Raw genomic sequence first — 22,971 nt, forward strand, 5'->3', positions numbered from 1 at the left:
AACTACATGCTGCCTACAAAGAGACTCACTCCAGATTTAAGTCCACACACAGGCTCAAAGTGAAGGGATAGAAAAAGATATTCCATGCAAGTAGAAACCAAAAGAAAGTGGGTATAACTATACTTATATCACACAAAATAAGACTGTACACCAAAAATGGTAACAAGAGACACATTAGGTCATTATAAAATAATAAAGTGGTCAATTCATTAAGAAGATATAACAATCAATGATATGCTCACATGATATCAGAGCACCTAATTATCTTAGGCAAATACTAAAAGATATGAAGGGAGAAATAGACAATACAATAATATTAGGGGACTTCAATACCCCCACTTTCAGCAATGGATAGATCATTCAGACAGAAAATCAAAAAAGAAACATTGGACTCAAAACACACATTAGACCAAGTGAACCTAACAGACATGTACAAAACAATTCATCCAACAGAAGCAGAATACACAGTCTTCTCAAGTGCACACAGAACATTCTCCAGGATAGATCATCTGATAGGACAAAACAAGTCTTAACTAACTCAAGAAGATTGAAATCATACTATCTGTTTTGTCCACAATGGTATGAAACTAGATATCAACAATAAAAGGAAAGCTAGAAAATCTACAAATATGTGGAAATTAAATAACACACTCCTGAACAACCAATGGGTCAAACCAGATATCAACAATAAAAGGAAAGCTAGAAAATCTACAAATATGTGGAAATTAAATAACACACTCCTGAACAACCAATGGGTCAAAGAATAAATCAAAATGGAAATAAAAAAATCTTGAAACAAGTGAAAATGGAAAGACAACATACTAAAACCTATAGGATGCTGCAAAAGCAGTCTCAAAGGGAAATTTATAGTGATAAATGCATATATTAAGAAAACAGAAAGACCTCAAATAAACAACCTAACTTTACACTTCAAGGAACTAGAAAAAGAACAAAGTAAGCCCAAAGTTAGCAGAAGAAAGGAAATAACAAATATCATGGTGGAAATAACTGAAATAGAGACCAGAAAAACAATAGAAAATATCAGCAAAACTAAGAGCTGGTTTTCTGAAAAGATAAACAAAATTGACAAAGCTTTGGCTAGACTAAGAAAAAAAGAGGACCCAAATAAATAAAATCAGAAATGAAAGAGAAGATATCACAACTGATAGCTCGTATGATAGCTCAGAAATACAAAGGACCACAAGAGACTACTATGAAAAGTTATATGCCAACAAACTGGATAACCTAGAAGAAATGAATATATTCCTAGAAACATACAACCTACCAAGACTAAATCGGAAAGTAATAGAAACTCTGAAGATTCTAATAATGAACAAAGAGATTGAATCAGTAATCAAAAGCCTCCCAACAGAGAAAAGCGCAGTACCAAATGGCTTCACTGGTGAATTCTACCAAACGTTTAAAGGAAAGTTAATGCCAATTCATCTCAAACTCTTTGAAAAAAACTGAAGAGGAGGAAACACTTCCAAACGCATTTTACAAGGCCAGCATTACCCTGATACCAAAGCCAGATAAGGACACTATGAGAAAACAAAACTAGACCAATATTCCTGATGAATATAGGTGCAAAAATTCTCAAAAAAATATTAGCAAATTGAATTCAACAACACATCAAAACAATCATACACCAACTAGGTGGGATTTATCCTTGGGATGCAAGGATAGTTTGATATACACAAATCAATACATGTGACATACCACGTTAATAGAATGAAAGATAAATATTTATGATCATCTCAATAAATGGGGAAAAGACATTTGACAAAATTCAGCATAATTTCATGACAAAAACTCTCAACAAACTGAATATTGAAGGTGTTTACTTCAACATAATAAAGGCCATTATGTCACACCCATAGCTTAACATCATACTCAATGATGAAAGATTGAAAGCTTTTCCTCTAAGATCAGGAACAAGACAAGGGTGCCCACTCTCATCACTATTATTCATAAAATACTAGAAATCCTAGCTAGAGCAATCAGGCAAGACAAAGAAATAAAAGGCATCCAAATTGGAAAGGAAGAAGTAAAATTGCCATTATTTAAGATGATATGATATTATACATAGAAAATCTTAAAAGATTCAACCAAAAAAACTGTTAAACTAATCAATGAATTCAATCAAGTTGCAGGATATAAAATCAACATACAGAAATCAGTTGTTTCTATATAATAACAAAATATCAACAAAAGTAATAAAACTATCCCAATCAGAATACCATAAAAAATAATAAAATATTTAGGAATAAACTTAACCAAGGAAGTGAAGATCTGTGTGATAAAAGCTATAAGACTTTGATGAAAGAAATTACAAACAAATGGAAATACATCCCATGTTCATGGATCAGAAAAATTAATATTGTTAAAATATTCATAGTACCCAAAGTCATCTACAGATTCAATGCAATCTCTATCAAAATTCCAATGGCATTTTTGACGAAAATAGAAAAACCAATCCTAAAATGTATATGAAACCACAAAAGATCCCAAATAGCCATAGTAATCCTGAGAAAGAAGAACAAGGCCAGAGGCATTACACTTCCTGATTTCAAACTATACTATAAAGCTATAGTAATTAAAACAGTATTGCTGGCAAAAATAGATACATGGACCATTGGAACAAAACAGAGAGACCAGAAATAAACCCCCACATATAGAGTCAACTAAGATTTGACAAGGGAGTCAAGAACACTCAATGGGGAAAGGATGGTCTCTTCAGCAAATGGTGTTGGGAAAACCACATGGATAGCCACATGCAGAAAATTGAAATTGGATCCCTATATACATCACTCAAAAAATTAACTTGAAATGGGTTAAAGACTTAAATGTAAGACCTGAAACCAATAGAACACCTAGAAGAAAATATAGGGAAGAAAGTTCTTGACATTGGTCTTTGCAATGATATTTAGCATACCAAAAGCACAAGCAATAAAAGCAAAATCAACAAGTTGGACTACATCAAACTACAGAGATTCTGGACATGAAAAGAAACAATCAACAAAATGAAAAGGCAACTTATAGAAAGGGAGAAAATATTCACCATATATTGGATAAGGGGTTATCATCCAAAATATATAAAGAATTAATACAACTCAGTAACAAAAAAACAAACAATTGGATTAAAAAATGGGCAGAGGAACTGAATAGAATTTTTCCAAAGAAGATATACAAATGGCCAACAGGTACATTAAAAGATGCTCAACATCGCAAGTCATCAGGAACATGCAAATAAAAACCACAATGAAATATCAACCTCATACCAGTTAGAATGGCTATCATCAAGAAGAAAGAGATAAGTGTTGGTGAGCATATGGAGAAAAGGGAACCCTTATGCACTGCTGGTGGGAATGTAAATTGGTTCAATCACTATGAAAAACAGTATGGAGTCTCCTTAAAAAAATTAAAAATACAACTACCATATATATCTAGCAATTCCATTTCTGAGTTTCTATCTGAAGGAAATGAAAGCAGGATATTGAAAGGATATCTGTACTCCCATGTTTATTGCAGCATTATTTCACAACAGCCAAGATATGGAAACAAGCTAAGTGTCTGTCAATGGATGCATGGATAAAGAAGATGTAGTGTACATATATAATGGAATATTATTGAGCCATGAGAAAAATGAAAATCCTGCCATTTGAAACAACAGGGATGGATCCTGAGGGCACCATGCTTAGTGAGATAAGCTAGTCAAAGAAAGACAAATATTGTATGATATTACTCATATGTGGAATCTAAAAATGTGAACCTTATAGAACCAGAGTAGAATGGTGGTTACCAGGGGCTGGGGGGTACAGGAACTGGGGAGATGTTGTAAAAGGGTACAGACTTGCAACTAGAAGATTAGTAAGTTCTGAACATCTAGTGTACAGCACACTAATTGTAGTCAACAATACTGTATTATATACTTCAAAATTGCTAAGGCCACATTTTATATAACTCCATTTATATGAAATGTCCAGAACAAGCAAATCTATACAGACAGAAAGGAGATTAATTGTTGCTTAGGTCTGCAGGTTGAGGGGAAAAGAGGAATGACTGTAAATGGGTAAAGAATTTCTTTGGGGGGTAATGAAAATATTCTAAAATTGATTGTGGTGATAGTCACACAACTCTGTGGACATAGTAAAAACCATTGGATTGTATACTTTAAATGGGTAAATTGTATGGTATGTGAATTATATGTCAATAAAGCTGTTAAAAAATCAAAGGGAGATGATTAGAAAGGTTTTTGCTACATTTTTAATTTGCTATTTCTGTAATTCTAAACATAAATGTCATTTAAGAGGAGTTGATTAAAAAGGTTCATTTTCGGGAAACATTATGCATCTGCAATAAATACTATTGTAGCAGTTGGCTGCTTCCACTTTTAGGCCAAATAAATATATTTGGTGACCAAAAAAAGAGAAAAATATTAGTAGTTTTTCAATAGGTATATTGAAAGATATATTTAAGAGTTCTCTAGTCTGCATCTAGACCTATATTTAAAACTAAAATCAATGAAAGGAAATCACTTCAAATAACCCAGAGACATACATATTAAGAAATATAGGGCTTCCCTGGTGGTGCAGTGCTTGAGAGTCCACCTGCCGATGCAGGGGACACGGGTTCGTGCCCCGGTCCGGGAAGATCCCACTTGCCACGGAGCAGCTAGGCCCGTGAGCCATGGCCACTGAGCCTGCGCATCCAGAGCCTGTGCTCCACAACGGGAGAGGCCACAACAGTGAGAGGCCCGCGTACCACAAAAAAAAAAAAAAAAAAAAAAAAGAAAAGAAAAGAAAAAAAAGAAATATAAAAATGTTTCTGCCTTTTGATTATTAATCCCATTCCTGGGAACTAATCTCAACAAAATAAGAATATAATAGGCACAGAAACATTTATAACAGTACTGTCACTATAACACAAACTCTAAATCAGTGCTACCTAAGAGTGTTTGCTACTGCTCAACTAAGTTTCCAAGTATACTGTTCAGTCAAATTGACATTTTCATAGCAAGATGTTCTCAATGAAGGAAGCACAGCATTGACTTCTATTCTGGAGCAAGCTCCTTGCTGGTTGTAAAACAGCACTCTGAGTAATAATGCTCTAAAGACCCAAAGTGTCCAACATAAGGACATAATTGGTAACCTGTGATATAACTCAAAGAAATACTGCATGAGCATAAAGTAGACTAACAGCTAACAATCATTCAGCTCTTACTATGTGCCAGGGACTGTACACAGTGTTTTACATACATTACCTCTTTTATCCTGGTAATCTCAGGTTCTATTACCTCCTTTTTGCAGATTAAGGAGTAAAGGTCAGAGAGGTTAGAGGACTGATCAAGGTTTAACAGCAGGTAGGAAGTGAAATCAGGACTCAAACTCAGGCATGTATGACTCCAAATCTTGATTACTCTATTATACTGCCTCCACAAAACTGAATATAAACTATGATTAACTATGTATACATGTAAGTAAAACTTTAAAGGAAAGAAAATGTAAATAAAACTTTAGGATGGTGAGACAAAGTAAATTTTTAAAAATGTCTTTTCATAACTTTTAAGAGTTCTAATAATAAATGTAAAATTCAAATAGTAAATTCAAAATTATAACTAAATGGACATTTATGAAATGACATCTCAGTTAAATATCTTGTAAAGCATTTATATACTAATTTTTGTTCAATTTTATATTAAGAATTTATTCTCTGCAAGACATTCCTCTTAGAAGATATATTTAAGAGTGGTTCTGTAACTTGAGTGTGCACTGGAATCCTCTGGAGGGCTTGTGAAAACACAGATTTCCCACTCCAAGAGTTTCTGATGCAGTAGGCTTGGGGTGGGGCCTGAAAATTTGCATTTGTAACAGGTTCCCAGGGGATGCTGATGCTGCTGGCCCAGGGACTATATTGTGAGAACTGGTGCTATTAAAAAATTAACATCATCCTAAATCTAAATACCACTGTTATAATCAATTAAAAAATAAACAGTGCATTTCTCTGGACTACTTTAATGTGGTAAATAGGTTCTTGACAAAACACAGGCCAATGGAATTCATGCCATAGTTCATTCTCTTGAAGAATACAACAGTTTTTTGGTCCAATTCTTTCTCAGTCAAGAGCTACAAACTTTCTAAGGAGGGCAAATAGTTATACTTTAAGTGTCTATACTGATGATATCAACTATCTGGGTATTTCCAGCCAAAACTGACTAAATTATTCTAAGTTGCTGAACTGTTTAAGGGTCTTGGAAATTAGTCTTGCTAAGCAAGCTAACAAATTTAGAATGAATAGTCATAAGTGCTAAAAAGAAACCATCATACAGCAGGCAGTATCATAGGTAAGTAATATCCATATCTCAGCTGACAATTAGCTTCCAATATTAAGAATAAGGAAGTGCTATTTCCGCCTCTCTAGAATGATTTGACCCCAATCAAGTAATCTATTATCATTTTTGCCCTCATGCATGCGGAGTATGCCATGAAACATACCTATGTTTCTGACCATGATTCCTTTAAGTTCATCCACTTGGGCTTGAGTCTCCATCACTTTATCTAGGCCCTTATTCTCGGAGTGATGCTTCTATAAAAGAATATGATTTAACTCATGATACCCAGACATTATTTACAATACAAAAACAAAAAGAAGAGGAATGACATTGAAGAATGCTATAAAACTGTCTTTATCTTTGGCACAAAAGATAGATGTCACTTCATTCAAAAATTGTTACCAAAAATATAGGCAAGCATAAAACTTGCTACCATATGAAATATAATTGTTATAGTATAAAAAGATCACCTTATTTTAAATGAAATAAAGCTAAACGTGTTACATCAAATATACATCTGAGACTCCTGGGGCAGAAGTAGGGTGTTATATAATCTGTGCTCAGACAAGGAAGAAAGGAGAAAAGACTGTAGTGGGGGCAGGGGGAACAGGACAGGGAAAGGGTACTCTAAATTTTCCCCCATTTCTTGGGTATGATGAGGTAGGGACTGGCCCAGCTTCTGAGCATCTGTTCTTGTTATCTGTTGGGATCAGAGTATGCATCCTATTTTCATTGGCTTCTTATAGGATCTAGAAATGTAAGACACTGAAGATAGTATATATATTTTGAAATTATTATCTATAGCAAACAATTGTGGACTGCTTAATACACAATATGCCAGTCACTTCACTGTGCTAAGTGCTTCAAATAAGGGATATTATTTAATCCATGCAAAAACTCTATGACGAAGATGCCATTTTTATTATCTCCATTTATAGTCAAGGATCCTGGCACAGATTTGTTTAGAGGTTCACACACACATCTGGAGCTAAAGACAAACCAGCTAAATTGAAAGTTTTGCTGCCAGCTAACCCTATTTACCTTTTTCCCCCCCTTGTGATGAGAACTCTTAGGATTTACTCTCTTAACAATTTTCATACATAACATAAAGCATTATTAATTATATTTATCATGTTGTCCACTATATCCCCAGTATTTATCTATCTTATAACTGGAAGTTTGTACTTTTTGACTGCCTTCATCCAATTCCCCTCCTCACAACTCTGCTTCTCTGATCTATCTTTCTATGAGTTTGTTTTTAAAGTATGATTGACCTATAACACTATGTTATTTCCTGTTACACAACATAGTGATTTGATATTTCTACACATTTCAAAATGATCACGACAATAAGTTTAGCTATGATATGTCAAAATTCAAAGATATTACAGAGTTATGACTATATTCCCAACACAGCACATTTCATACCTGTGACTCATTTATACTGCAACTGGAAGTCTGTAACTCTTAATCTCCTTCACCTATTCTTTCCTACCCCCAACATTCTCCCCTCAGGCAACCTATTTGTTCTCTGTATCTATAACTCTGTTAATGTTTGGTTAAGTTTGTTCATTTGTTTTGTTTTTTTAGATTCCACATATAAGTGAAATCATAGTGTTTGTCTTTCTCTGACTTATTTCACTTAGCATTATAGCCTCTAGATCCATCCATGTTGTTGCAAATGACAAGATTTCATTCTTTTATATGGCTGAGTAATATTCCTGTGTGTGTGTGTCTGTGTGTCTGTGTGTGTGTGTATGCCACATCTTCTTTATCCATTTATCTCTTGATGGGCATTTAGGTTGCTTCTATATCTTGGCTGTTGTAAATAATGCTGCGATGAACATAGGGGTGTATGTACCTTTTCTAATTACTGTTTTTGTTTTCTTTGGATAAATACCCAGGAGTGGAACTGCTGGATAATACAATAGTTCTATTTTTAACTTTTGGAGTAATCTCCATATTGTTTTCCATAGTGGCTGCACCAATTTACAATCCCATCAACAGTGCAGGAGGGTTCCCTTGTCTCCACATCCTCACCAACACTTGTTATTTGTTGCCTTTTTTGAAAATAGCCATTCTGACACGTGTGAGGTAATATCTCATTGTGGTTTTGATTTGCATTTCCCTGACAATTAGTGATGTTGAGCATCTTTTCATGTTGGCCATGAAAAGATGTTGGCCATCTGTATGTCTTCTTTGGAAAGACAGCTATCCAGCTCCTCTGCCCACTTTATAGTTGGTTTGTTTTTTATATGTTGAAGTTCTATCAGTTCTTTGCACATTGTAGATATTAAGCCCTTATCGGATATACTGTTTGCAAACATCTTCTCCCATTCGGTAGGCAGCCTTTTCATTTTGTTGGTAGTTTCCTTCACTGTGCAAAAGCTTTTCAATTTGATAAAGTCCCATTTGTTTATTTTTGGTTTTGTTTCCTTTGCCTGAGACATATCCAAAAAAATATTATTAGTACCAATGTCAAAGAGCATACTGCCTATGTTTTCTTCTAGAAGTTTCATGGTTTCAGGTTTTATATGTAAGTCTTTAATCCACTTTGAATTTATTTTTGTGCATGGTGTAAGAAAGTAGTCCAGTTTGATTCTTTTGCTGTAGCTGTCCAGGTTTCCCACACCATTTGGTGAAGAGGGAAAAAGACAGCTTTTTCCCCACTATATTCTTACCTCCTTTATCGTAGATTAATTGACCATATAAGCATGGGTTCATTTCTGGTCTCTCTGTTCTGTTCCATGGATCTATGTGTTTTTGTGACTGTACCATGCTGTTTTGACTATTGTAGCTTTGTAGTATAGTTTGAAATCTGGGCGTGTAATACCTCAAGCTTTGTTCTTCTTTCTCAAGATTGTTTTGGCTATTCTGCAACTTTTGCATCACCATACAAACTTTAGAATTATTTGTTATAGTTCTGTAAAAAATGTCATTGGTATTTTGATAGGTATTGCATTGAATCTGTAGATTGCCTTGGGTAGTATGGTCATTTTTAACAATATAAATTCTTCAAATCCACGAGCACAGTGTATCTTTTCATCCGTGTCTTCTTCAATATCTTTCATCAGGGTCTTAATAGTTTTCAGAGTACAGGTCTTTTACCTCCCTAGTTAGATGTATTCCTAAGCATTTTATTCTTTTTGATGTGATGGTAAGGGGGATTGTTTTTAAATTTCTCTTTCTGATAGTTTGTTGTTAGTGTATAGAAATGCAACAGATTTCTATATATTAATTTTGTATCCTGCAATTTTACTGAATTTACTATTTCTAACAGTTTTTCTGGCAGTATCTTTAGGATTTGCTATATATAGTATCACATCATCTACAAAGAGTGACAGTTTTACTTTCGAATTTGGATTCCTTTTCTTTCTTTTTCATGTCTGATTACTGTGGTTAGGACTTCCAATACTATGTTGAATAAAAGTGGCAAGAGTGGGCACCCTTGTCTTGTTGCTGATCTTAGAGGGTTTTAGCTTTTCACCACTGAGTATGATGTTAACTGTGGGCTTGTCATATACAGCCTTTATTGTTTGGGGGTATGTTCCCCCTTTGTTCAGAGGTTTTATCATAAATGGATGTTGAATTCTGTCAAGCTTTTTCTGCATCTATTTAGATGATCATATGGTTTTTATTCTTCAATTTGTTACTGTGGTATATCACATTGATTTCCAGATACTGAACCATCCTTGCATCTCTGGAATAAATCCCACCTGATCATGCTGTATGATCCTTTTCATGTATTGTTGAATTCAGTTTGTTAATATTTTGTTGAGGATTTCTGAATCTATGTTCATTAGTGATACTGGCCTGTAATTTTATTTGTGATATCTGTGTCTGGTTTTGGTGTCAGGGTGATGCTGACCTGTAGAATGAGTTTGGAAGTGTTCCTTGCTCTGCAATTTTTTGGAATAGTTTATGAAGGACAGGTGTTAACTCTTCTTTAAATGTTTGGTAGAATTCACCTGTGAAGCCATCTGGTCATAGACTTTTGTTTGTTGGAAGTTTTAAAATTACTGACTCAATTTCATTATTGGTAGTTGTTCTGTTCATGTTTTCTATTTCTTCCTGGTTCAGTCTTGTGAGATTGTACATTTCTAGGAATTTGTCCATTTCTCCTAGGTTGTCCACTTTATTGGCATATAATTGTTCATAGCAGTCTATTATGATCCTTTGTATGTCAGTGGTATCTGTTGTAACTTCTCCTTTTTCATTTCTGATTTTATTGATTTGAGACCTCTCTTTTTTTTCTTGATGAGTCTGGCTAAAGGTTTATCAGTTTTGTTTATCTTATCAAAGAACTAGCTCTTAGTTTCATTGATCCTTTCTATTGTTTTCTTAGTCTCAGTTTCATTTATTTCTGCTCTGATCTTTATGATTTCTTTCCTTCTACTAACTTTGGGTTTTGCTTGTTCTTCTTCTGGCTCCTTTAGGTGTAATGTTAGGTTGAGATTTTTCTTGTTTCCTGAGGTAAGCTTGCATTGCTATAAATGTCCCTCTTAGAACTGCTTTTGCTGGATCCTACAGATATTGAATCATTGTGTTTTCATTTTCATTTGTCTCCAGGTACTTTTTTAATTTCCTCTTTGATTTCTTCAGTGATCCATTGGTTGTTTAGTAGCATACTGTTTAGCCTCCATGTGTTTGTGTCTTTTGCAGTTTTTTTTCTTATAGTTGATTTCTAGCCTCATAGCATTGTGGTCAGAAAAAATGCTTGATATGATTTCAATTTTCTTAAATTTGCTGAGGCTTGTTTTGTGGCCTAGCATGTGATCTATCTTGGAGACTGTGCCATGTGCACTTGAAAAGAATGTGTATTCTGCTGATTTTGGATGGAATGTTGTATATATGTCAATTAAGCCCATTTAGGTCTAATGTGTTGTTTAAGGCCAGTGTTTCCTCATTGATTTTCTATCTGGATGATCTGTCCATTGAGGTAAGTGTGGTACTAAAGTCTCCTACTGGGCTTCCCAGGTGGCACAGTGGTTAAGAATCCGCCTGCCAATGCAGGGGACATGGGTTCGAGCCCTGGTCCGGGAAGATCCCACATGCTGGGGAGCAACTAAGCCCGTGTGCTACAACTGAGCCTGTGCTCTAGAGCCCGAGAGCCACAACTACTAAAGCCCTCAAGCCTAGAGCCCGTACTCCACAACAAGAGAAGCCACTGCAACGAGAAGCCCGCGCAACCCAACGAAGACCCAATGCAGCCAAAAGTAAAAAAATAAATTAACTTTTTTTAAAGTCTCCTACTATTATTGTGTTGCTGTCAATTTCTCACTTTATGTCTATTAATATTTGCTTTGTGTATTTAGGTGCTCCTATGTTGGGTGCATATATATTTACAATTGTTGTATCTTCTTGGATTGATTCCTTTATCATTAAGTAGTCCTTCTCTGTCTCTTGTTACAGACTTTGTTTTAAAGTCTATTTTCTCTGATATAAATATTGCTATCCCAGCTTCCCTTTCATTTCCATTTGCATGGTATACCTTTTTTATCCCTTCACTTTCTGTTTTCGTCTTCAGATATGAACTGAGTCTCCTGTAGGCAGTATATATATGGGTCTTGTTTTTGTATCCATTCAGCCACTCTATGTCTTTTGATTGGAGCATTTAATCCATTTACATTTAATTATTGACAGGTATGTACTTATTGTCATTTTGTTAACTGCTTTTCAGTTGTTTTTATACTTCTTTTTTGTTCTTCTTTTGCTCTCTTCCCTTGTGATTTGATGAGTATCTTAGTGTTATGTTCGGATTCCTTTCCCTTTTTTGTGTGTGTATCTAGTATAGATTTTTGGTTTGTGGTTACCATAACGTTTATATGTAGCAATCTATATATACATACGTGATTATTGTAAGTTGCTCATCTCTTAAGTTCAAATGCATTTTAACAACCCTGCATTTTTATGCCCCCTCCCACCACATTGACATATTTTACATCTTTTTTGTTTTGTGTATCCTTTATTGTGGTTATAGGTGATTTTACTCCTTTTTCTTGTAATCTTCCTCCTAGCTTTATATGTGGTTGGTTTACTACCTTTACTGTATATTTGCCTTTACCAATGAGATTTTTCCTTTCATAATTTTCATATTTCTTCTTGTGGCCTTTTCTTTTTTGCTTGGAGAAGCCTCTTTAACATTTCCTGTAAAGCTGGTTTGACGGTGCTGAACTCTTAGCTTTTGCTTTGCTGTAAAACTTTTGATTTCTCCACCAAAACTGAATGAAAGCCTTGCTGAGCATTCTTGGTTGTAGGTTTTTCCCTTTTATCACTTTAAATATATCGTGCCACTTCATTCTGGCCTGCAGGGTTTCTGCAGCAAAGTCAGTTGACAGCCTTATGGGAATTCCCTTGTATGTGACACTTTGCTTTTCCCTAGCTGCTTTTAATATTCTTTCTTTAATTTTTGCCATTTTAATTACAATGTCTTGGTGTGGTCCTCTTTGGATTGATCCTGTTTGGGACTCTCTGTGCTTCCTGGACCTAGATACCTGTTTCTTTCCCCAGGTTAAGGAAGTTTTCAGCTATTATGTTTTCAAATATGTTCTCTGCCCCTTTTTCTCTCTCTTCTCCTTCTGGGACCCCTATTATGCAAATGTTAGTACATTTGATGTTGTTTTAGAGGTTTCTTAAACAGTCCTCATTTCTTTTTATTCTTTTTTCTGTTCCACCTCAGTGATTTCAACTACTCTGTCTTCCTGCTCACTGATCCATTCCTCTGTATCATCTAATCCACTGTTGATTCCTTCTAGTGTATTTACTTCAGTTATTGTATTCATCTTTGTTCGGTCATTGTTTACACTTTCTCTTTGTTAAAAAATTCTAACTTCTCACTCTGTTAATCCAATCATCTCCTGGGTTCTTTGATCATCTTTACAATCACTACCTTGAACTCTTTATTCGGTAGATTGCTTATCTCCACTCCACTTAGCTCTTCTTCTGGGATTTTATCTTGTTTCTTCGTTTGGAACACGTTCCTCTGTGCCTTCATTTTTCCTAATTTCCTTTTTTTGTTTCTATGTATTTTGTAAGTTGGTTACATTTTCCGACCTTGAAGAAGTTGGCCTTTTCTAGGAGACGTCCTACGAGTCCCAGCAGTGCACTTCCCTCTGGTCACCAGAGCCGTATGCTATAAGGATACCTCCTACATGGGCTGTGTGGGTCCTTCTGTTGTGGCTGGCTGACTACTGTGGATAATCTGGTAGGCATGGCTGGTCCCCAGTCTGGCTGGTTGCCAGATCCTGCCTTGTGTGGAGGCTGTCAGCCGCTGGTGGGCAGGGCCAGGTCACAAGGCAGCTGGCTGTAGAGGTCCAGGGGATCCTGGGGTCTCTGGTTGCAGGGCCCTGGGGATCCCAGAGCTGGTGTTGGCCTGCTGATGGGCAGAGCTAGTTTCTGAGATGGCTGGCTGTGGAGCGTGGGGTGTCCCGAAGTTGGTGTTGGTCTGCTGGTAGGCAGGGCCAGTGCCCAGCGGGTCCTAGGGCTAGTGCAGGCACACTGCTATTCAGGGTCAGGTCCTGGGCCCTTTGTTGGGCAGAGCCAGGTCCTGGAGTAGCTGTAGGCTCAAGGGTTCTTAAGGCAACCAGCCTGCTGGTGGGTGAAGGTGTGTCCCTGCCTGGCTAGTTGCTTGGCTTGAGGTGTCCCAGTACTGATGCAGATAGGCTGATGGGCAGGGCCAGGTCCTGGCATTAATACGCTAGAGGGAAGATTCTAAAATGGTGCTTGCGAGCTCCATTAGTAAAGGATGGTAGAACAAGCTCCCAAAAAAGGCTGCCACCAGTGTCTATGTCCCCAGAGTGAGCTCCAGGTGCCTCCTGCCTCTCCAGGAGACTCTCCAAGATCAGCAGGTGGGTCTGATCCAGGCTCCTTTCAAATTACTGCTTCTGCTCTGGTTTCCAGAGCATGTGAGATTTTATACATGCTCTTTAAGAGTGGAGTCTATTTCCCACAGCCCTCTGGCACTCCTGAAATTAAGTCCCGCTGGCCTTTGAAGCCAAATGTTCTGGGGGCTCGTCTTCCCAATGGAGGACCCCAGGGCTGGGGAGCCTCATGTGGGGCTTGGACACCTCGCTCCTTGGGGAGAACCTCTGCAATTGTAATTATCCATTTGTGGGTCACCCACCCAGAGGTATGGATCTTGATTATACTGTGTCTCTGCCCCTCTGTCTTACTGTGGTTCCTTCTTTATATCTTCAGTTGTATAAGATCTTTTCTACTAGTCTTCTGTTCTTTCTCATCAATAGTTGCTCTGTAAATAGTTGTAATAGTTGTAATTTTGGAGTGCCCATGGAAGGAGGTGAGCTCAGGGTCTTCCTATTCCACCATCTTGGCCACCAACCTGACCCTATTTACTTTCAAATGGGCACTGGTATATATTTTGCTGGTGATGTTTTACATAGCTTCACATATATGAATGTTTCCTAGTGGAAGTATGAAACAAACCAACTGATTGAATAATAAAGATTTATAACTATTTAAAGGAACTTCATCCCTACAGGATGCATATTTAGAAGTGTAATCCTCAAAAAGGGTATTAAAAAGGAGAAGTGAAAAGGAACGTATTCAATTACAGTAAGTCTCTTTTTCTCATTCACAACACCATCACAGATAAAACTTATGTCTTTGCACTCAAATAGTTTCATGGATAAAAGGTAACTAAGCATTTTTTTAAGGTCTCCACATCCTTAGTCATCAGGGAAATGCAAATTAAGACCACAATGAGATATCATTACACACCCACAAGGACGAATTACATTAAAAAGACAGACCATAACAAGTGTTGGCAAGTATGCAGAAACACTGCAAGTGCTAGTGGGAATATAAATGGTACAACCACTTTGGAAAAACGTTTGACAATTCGTTATAAAATTAAACATCATTCACCACATGACCCAGCAATTCCATTCCTAGGTATTTACCAAGGAGAAATAAAAACACGTCTGCACAAAGATTTGTACATGGATGTTCATAACAGCTTTGTTTGTGATAGCTGAAAACTGGAAGTAACTCAAATATCCAGCAACAGGTGAATGGAGAAACAAATTGTGGTGTATGCATACAATACTACTCAGCAAAAAAGGAAACTACTGATTTATACAACATGGATGAATATCAAAAAGCTTACACTGACAAAACAAGGAAGACACAAAAGAGTATATAATGTATGATTCCATTGATAGGAAATTCTAGAAAAGATAAAACTAATTTATGGTGAAAGAAAATAGAGCAGTGGTGGCCTCAGGCAGAGTGATGGGGAGGGAACTGACTGCAAAGGGATATGAGGAATCCTTTAGGGTCATGGAGATGTTTTGTATCTTGAAAAGGGTGGTATTTCACGGGTGTATACATATGTACAACTTTACTGAGCGGATAATTAAGTATTCATACAGATGAACAGACTTTCAAATGACTGAGCTGTTCAAAAATTAAATTTGCCTCGTGGGAGGGTAGAGGTTAATGTATAGGTTAAGAGGCCATTTGGCATGTTGAGTGGATTTACACATTAAATGGGTAGTTGAAGTAGATGATCTTTAATCTCTTTCCCAACCCTGAGATACTCTGAGCACCATTTATAGAGAATATCACCAATTATTCACTTTCCATCCTAAAATGGCCCCTGTATATATTTTTTTAATCAGGGAAGTTTTACTATCTTGGCATATAATAACACAATCAGAAAAATACACTGCAGGTCAGAGTCCCCTATATTCATGGTGCTTTAAGGTAATAAAGAAGATATGAATCAAATACTACATCCTGAGAAAGATCTTACCAGCTGTGCAGCCAAGACACTTGAGAACTCACTATTCATGGCATATGGGAGCGCTGTTTGTGCTCTTGAACCATATGTAGTCTGGAACCTCTTTTTTATCTCATTCAGAAAATTAAAGGCTCTGGAACGCTCAAAATCCTGAAAGGAGATCAACACAGAGTTTACATTACAGTAAACAAAGACGATATGGATGATTAACAACAACCAGAAGAACAGCTAACATTTACTAACAACGATTCTATGAGGAGGAACTGACCTCATTTTACTGATAAAGAAACAAAAGCTCTGAAAAGGTAACTAACTTGCCAAAGGTGAAACAACTAGTAAATGAAAGAGCTGAGAGTCTAATCCAAATATGTTTGATTACTGCCAACTAAGATAACAGTACCTAGGTTAGCTTCTTGAGAGCAGGAATTGGGTTTTACTCCATCTATATCTTTCACAGGATCTATTAGAAAGCCCAGCACAAGAAGATGCTTAAGAAATCCATAATAGTACAGTCTTTCACATACAAAGATAACACTATTGACATAAAGTTTGAATTGATTTTTTTCAATGGTGGTGGTACATTTGAAAAGATCAAGGGATGTACTCTTATCTAGTCCCAGTCAAAATGTGTGTGTGTGTGTGTGTAACATATATACAAAAATATAATTATAGCTCAAGAAATATAAGACTCAACTCTGAGCATCCCAAATTTAGTGATATTTCTCACCTACTCCAAGCACTTTCACATCAGTCATTTCAGATATAGCTGTATTTTTAAAATAATTTTAGAAAATACTGTGAAATCAGGGAATATAAATCATTGTGATGATCACTGTGGTTGACACTCATCTCCATTTCACCTAAGATGATTCGTCTAAGCCAAGAGTTCTTAAAGTGGGGTCAATGGTCCAAATTCAAGGAGCTGATGTACTTGGATAGAAAAAAAAATCTCATCATTATTTTCACCAATCTTTAACTCAAATTTCAATTGTGAATGTGGTAACAAACCGGAGAAGTATTTAACAGTACCTGTGACTTTGTCACCAAGAGAAGTCTTTTTTTCATATACCATCAGTTATAAACATCTCTCAAAATATTATTTATACTCATCACCACATCAAAATGATTTTTATTTATTAGACCCATGAGTAGAACTTGTTATTTAATGAATTCATAAAGAAGCATATACATTACTATATCAATATTTAAAATATTTTGAAGACTGTATTTCAATATAATTGGTTTTGTTTATAATCACACATTTAAAAAAATTCTGGGAGGGGCCCATGAGTGCCAAAGGGGTCTGTGACACAATAAACGTAAGAACCCTGACCTATGGCAATCATGCCAATTCCATGCCTCTTGTCAGTGATCAATTTAGAAATAAATACTTAACCTAGTCCTAGCCAATAAGTCATGAAAAGAAGTCTACTTTGAAAGCGCGGGGAGGGGAGGGTGTGCATCTGGGAAGTTTCCTCATTCATACAGTAAGAGACTTGAGAAGACATAGTCCGTCTTTTTTGGACACAAATAAATAAGCATGTGGCTCCATGCAACCATAAGGGGAATGTGTCCAGGAAGAAGCTAACACTAGGATTGCAGAGAGGAGAAAGGACCTTGATGACCACCGTTAAGTTATTGAGCATTTTCCATCTAGAAGCTACAAATACTCAAAAACAACCTACCAATGTGAACTACAGGTTTACAAAGCTGATCATAATGTATTGTGATTTTCTTTTCCCAAAGTCCACATACATTAAAAGAAATTCACTATTGATTGGAGGAGTGAAATAATCTATTTACTATTTCAGATAAATAAATTTTGAGGGGGTCTGATACCAAAGAATCATAATTATGAACACCAATTCTCACTACACAATAAAATAAATGTAGAAATTACAAGAGGTTAAGCTAAAACTCTACAAAACCAAGCTGATTTGCATATACCCAGATATCAACTTTTATTTTGTTTTGCTGCTCTATATGATAAATACAAAGTATAGAAAAAAATTTCCAGCTACAGACATTATATTCGCATCACCTTTACCCACCACAGATACAGATAATTAAGAACCAGCTCTATTAACATTACACATACTTAAATAGCAACATGTCTTCAAGTTACTTACATCATCAGTGATACAAAGATATACAATCCTGTCTTGGCAGATGTAATGAAACAAATAACTGTAGAATAAAAGATATAAAACTTACTGTGGTTATGAGTAATATCTCTTTCACTTCTATCTATGTATAAGAAATTTTAGTACTGCCAACGTGACCATATTATTTATAGATACTGTCTATTCTCCCTCTCCCCTATATACATGTTCCTCTGAAGTCAAACTGATAGAAATAAATAAGAAATTAAAACAAGCTACATAGTGCAATGTTATGCACATTACCCATTAAAATAATAACTGCAAAAGCATAATTGGACTTTTTTTTTTTTGGCTGTGCCACGTGCCTTGCAGGATCTTAGTTCCCCAACCAGGGATTGAAACTGGGCCCTGGCAGTGAAAGCGCCAAGTGCTAACCACTGGACCGCCAGGGAATTCCCAGATACTTAAGGTTTGAACAAGAGATGACATCTGAGGGACACGTAATTAAGAATAACCCCCAAATGGGCCATACAGTCTTCTTTGACTTCTCCTAAGATTTCATAGCAAACACTTTTTCTACTGAATACTCAACAGTAACATTTATTTGTCATCTACTTTGAACTAGTCACTGGGCTAGGTGCTGAGGATACAAATAAGCAAAACCATCAGTCCCTGCCTTTACAGAGATGAAAGTGCAGGCAATTGTGGAACAAACATAGTAAGCAGGATGATAAGGAGTTAAGGGTAGTACATGGTGCTGTGAGGACATAGAGGTGACACCTAACAGAGTTTGTCAAAGGGTAACAGGAAAACATCCTGGAGCAAGTGATGTTTGAGCTGAGACCTGAAGACTAAGTAAGAGACGGCAAAAAGAACAAGCAAGAGTGTTCCAGAGTGAGAGACCAACAAGCTTAAGGGCTTTGAGATAAAAGAGCAAATACTGGGTTTAAAAGTAAAATTAGTTAATATGACTAGAGCAGTTGTCCCCAACCTTTTCGGCACCAGGGACCAGTTTCGTGGAAGACAATTTTTCCACAGGCGGGGAAGGGGTGATGGTTCAGGCGGTCATGCGAGCGACTGGGAGGATGGTTCAGGTGGTAATGAATGTGAGCGAGCAATAGTTCAAGCAGTAATGCGAGTGATGGGAGTGATGGGGAGCAACAGATGATGTTTTGCTTGGTCACACGCCACTCACCTCCTGCTGTGTGGCCCGGTTCCTAACAGGCCTTGGACCACCACCGGTCCGCAGCCTGGGGCTTGAGGACCCCTGGACTAGAGTACAGAATGTAAGGAAAAAATAAACTGCTTGCACAAATGAGGTTGTAAGTAAGCAAATATCATGCTGTATAAGACTTTCAAACCTCACTATGCATTATCCTAAGAACAATGAACAAGCATCAGAGGGCTTTAGCCTGGGAGTGTGATCAGATTTGCCATATAAAAGGATGCTTAGGCTAAAGTGTGGAGAACTGACCGAAAGGAGGACCAGACAGAAGACTATTGAAGTAGAACAGTGAGAGAAACAAACTAAAGTACTATGGGCAGTGAAGAAGGGACTGAGAAGAAATAATAGAACTTGACGACTGGCTACTGGGGGTGAGGCAGAGGGATAAGTCTATTTTGCTTCCCAGATTTCTACCCTGGGCAAGTAGATAGACAAGAATACTTGTTGAATTGTATTATTAATGTTCACATAGAGGCTTGATATGAATTACAAGGAGGTATGGGAACTCAGGCAAAATGTCTTCCTCCACCACTGAAATTGCTGATATCAACTCCACCAATGATTTCCACACTGCATATTCAGTGGCTCTCTCTGACACATTTGATAGTGCTGATCACTTCCTTCCTCTAGAAAGTGTTTTCTCTCCACTAGGTTTCTTAACACCAGGCTTGCCTGGTTTATATGGTAGTCTCTTTCGCTCTCTGTTGATGTCTTGCAGCATCCGGAGCCCCCTGCTTTTCTCACACACATTCCCTGGAGGGTGGCATCCACTCTCTTGTTTTGCTGTCGATATCTGTTTTCAGCTACTACAATAATAATGATTCCCAAATCTAAATCTGACCTATCTCCCGAGCTCCAGGCCTGCATACGCTACTGTCTACTAGACATATCCAACAGGAGTACCATAGACAACTTAAACACTACAGGTGCAAAAATGAAAGTCATCATTTCCCCCACAAAATTTGTTTCTCCTAAACCACACTTGGGAGTATGTTGGTGCAAAGACCACAGAAGGTAATGAGATATGGTCCTTGCCATCAAGGAGCCTATAGTCAGAGGACAGAGACAAAAAATAAAGATAGCAATTATAACACTGCTTCATAAGTGTTACAATATGAATAAACACAGGATGCTATGGAGATACACAAAAAGGGGGCACCTGGCCCAGTCTTGGAATTCGGGGATTTCCAGAAGAGGAAACGTATAAGCTCAGGAAGACAAACTCAGATTTTTAAAAAGTAATAGCTATTGCAAGGCTAGGAAGAGAGAAAGAACCCAACACTGAAATGCACGTAGCTGAGTATGGCTGGAGAACAAAACTGAGGGCTCAAGTAAAGAGAGATAAGGCCAGAGAAGGGAGCAGGGGCAGATCTTGAAGAATCTTTCAAGTAGTGTTAAGGAACTTTACCCTGAGTACCTGCTGAAGGAAGGGACATGATCAGAACTGCCCTTTAATCAGAAGGATTAAAGTGACAATTAAGAAAGTATTTCATTTGGAACCTGTAAAATGAGCAAAAATTTACCGGGGGCCTAGGAATGGAAGGACATTCCAAGACACAAAATCATGAAAAAAGTATACCAAAGCTTGAAATAACATAGATAGGTCAGGTAATGACAAAGATTTCTATAGAGATAAGGAAAGAAAAGTCAGGAATAGACAAAATTGTGAAGGCTGAGTTTGGGCTTTATTCTAAAAGCAATGGGTTTTAAGCAAGAAAGTATAATCATAGGAAAGTGAAATACAGATTTAAGGAGGGATCAACTGGAAGCAGAAAAACCAGCTAGGAGGAGGTTATTAGAAATGCGAAACAATGAATGCCTGAACAGACGCTATGACAAGTGAGGATAGAGGAGACTGAAATACCTCCTGGAGGAGAATGGCAAGGATTTGGTTAAGGAGTCAAATATGATTCTGAAGTTTTAGGCTTAGCCAACTGAATGACTGGTGATGCTATTAAAGAAAGAAAGAAATAGCAAAAGGAAGGTCAGATTTCAGGGAGAAATGATTTTCATACAGTAAAATGTACTTTTTTCTGTTGGTGTACAGTAATAAAAGATATTTTATTCCCAAACTGATTGGGATGATGGAACATGATTATAGGAAAGAAACTAAGGCAGAGGGTTAAAAAGAAAAGACAACTCAGTGATAGAGACTTACTCCAAAGGATACCGGGTAGGACTGGGTCAGGATGCTGGTGGAAAGACACAGCAGATGGATAACATCACTTTCTTGCACTATAACCACATTTTCATTGGATTACATAGTCTAGCTTCTCTTGTAGCTATAGATATGGCTAGTGACTAAGTTCTGCCTGATAAAATATGAGTGGAAGAAACATGCCCTACTTCCCAGCCTTGCCTCTACAAAGATGACATGTGCTTTCCCTGAGCACTTTCCTGGGAACTGACTAGAAACACGATCGTTGAGCCCAATAAATTTTTGAAGAAACCCTAAAGCCATACTCACAAGAAACTGAGGTCATTTAACCCAGAGGTAACTTCTTAGCCCCTAAACTACACCAGGAAGTGACAGACTACAAAACCTATACAGTTCCCAAAGATGACACACTAACACCCATTCTGGATGTGGCCAGAGAGGATAATGGACCAGGAAGAGCCTCCTGGAGAAGAAAGGGAGAAAAGATGAAGAATTTCTTCCAAGAAAGCAGAACCACTAACCACTCCCAGGTCAGAATAAGAGTCTCTGAAATTGCTGTGGAGTAGTTATTTGAATATTGCTAAGAAGCAGTGACATCTATGTGTTTCTTGTTCTTCCCTTTTCTAAATCGAGGTTTACAACTTCCACTTGGTGATGCTGTTCTTATTCCACCAATGTCTATTGGGTTGGTCTGATGAAACAGGGAGATCATATGACTTGTCTTTTAGCTTTTGTTAATGGGCCACAGGAGCCACTCCTGTGCATGATGGAGAGGACTGCGTATCACTCGGACTGTCTGGACCTGGAGCTGGACACAGCGATCAGATGAGTCTTTGGGGCCACCTCCTGCAGAGAGGAGGTATGCTCCATGTTTGGGAAGAAGAGTACATCCTAATATTTTGGTGGCCCAGAAGAGTAGACTGGAAGATTGCAAGTTGTCTCCTGATGTCCTATAACTTCCTCCAGAGTAACAGAGTTTTAGCTGAGCATATGGCTGCACAGCTAGAGATGACAAATTCTAGTCTCCACTCCAGCTAGGTTAGCTACATAACTATGCAGTCAACAATAAACTGTCAGGCCACTTCTGGGCTTTGCCTTTAAAAATACTGGGCAAGCACAGGGAAGTAACAAGAACAGAAGAAGCTGCCTTGGCCAGAGTTGGAAGGCACTAATTAAAAATGGCAGAGCCACCCCACCAGTCCCGAAGTACTCATCTCTGGGCTATCTCATAAATTAATACTGTATTTTGGGTTCTCTCTCTTACAGCAGCTTAGACTAGATCCTAAATTATACAAGGAGTTGGCCCTGGAAACCAATAAGGACCTCCTTCTGAGATAGGGTCTAAGGAAATTAGGATGACTTAGGCAACCAAAGATTGTTAAGTACTGAGGAGGA

The 22,971-nt window shown here is 37.3% G+C and overlaps 1 protein-coding gene across 1 annotated transcript in view; it reads right to left on the bottom strand.

The window, feature by feature from the left end:
* The window catches only part of VAMP7 (vesicle associated membrane protein 7), a 67,291-nt gene that overhangs the window by 28,484 nt on the left and 15,836 nt on the right, over positions 1-22,971 (bottom strand). The window contains exons 3-5 of the mRNA XM_067724392.1: positions 18,221-18,278; positions 16,104-16,241; positions 6,495-6,585 (exon numbers count right to left, since the gene is read on the bottom strand). Coding sequence (XP_067580493.1) covers positions 6,495-6,585; positions 16,104-16,241; positions 18,221-18,278 — 287 coding nt within the window. The remainder of the gene's footprint in view (positions 1-6,494; positions 6,586-16,103; positions 16,242-18,220; positions 18,279-22,971) is intronic.

Source organism: Pseudorca crassidens, chromosome X (genome assembly GCF_039906515.1).
Source record: "Pseudorca crassidens isolate mPseCra1 chromosome X, mPseCra1.hap1, whole genome shotgun sequence".
Lineage (NCBI taxonomy): Eukaryota > Metazoa > Chordata > Mammalia > Artiodactyla > Delphinidae > Pseudorca > Pseudorca crassidens.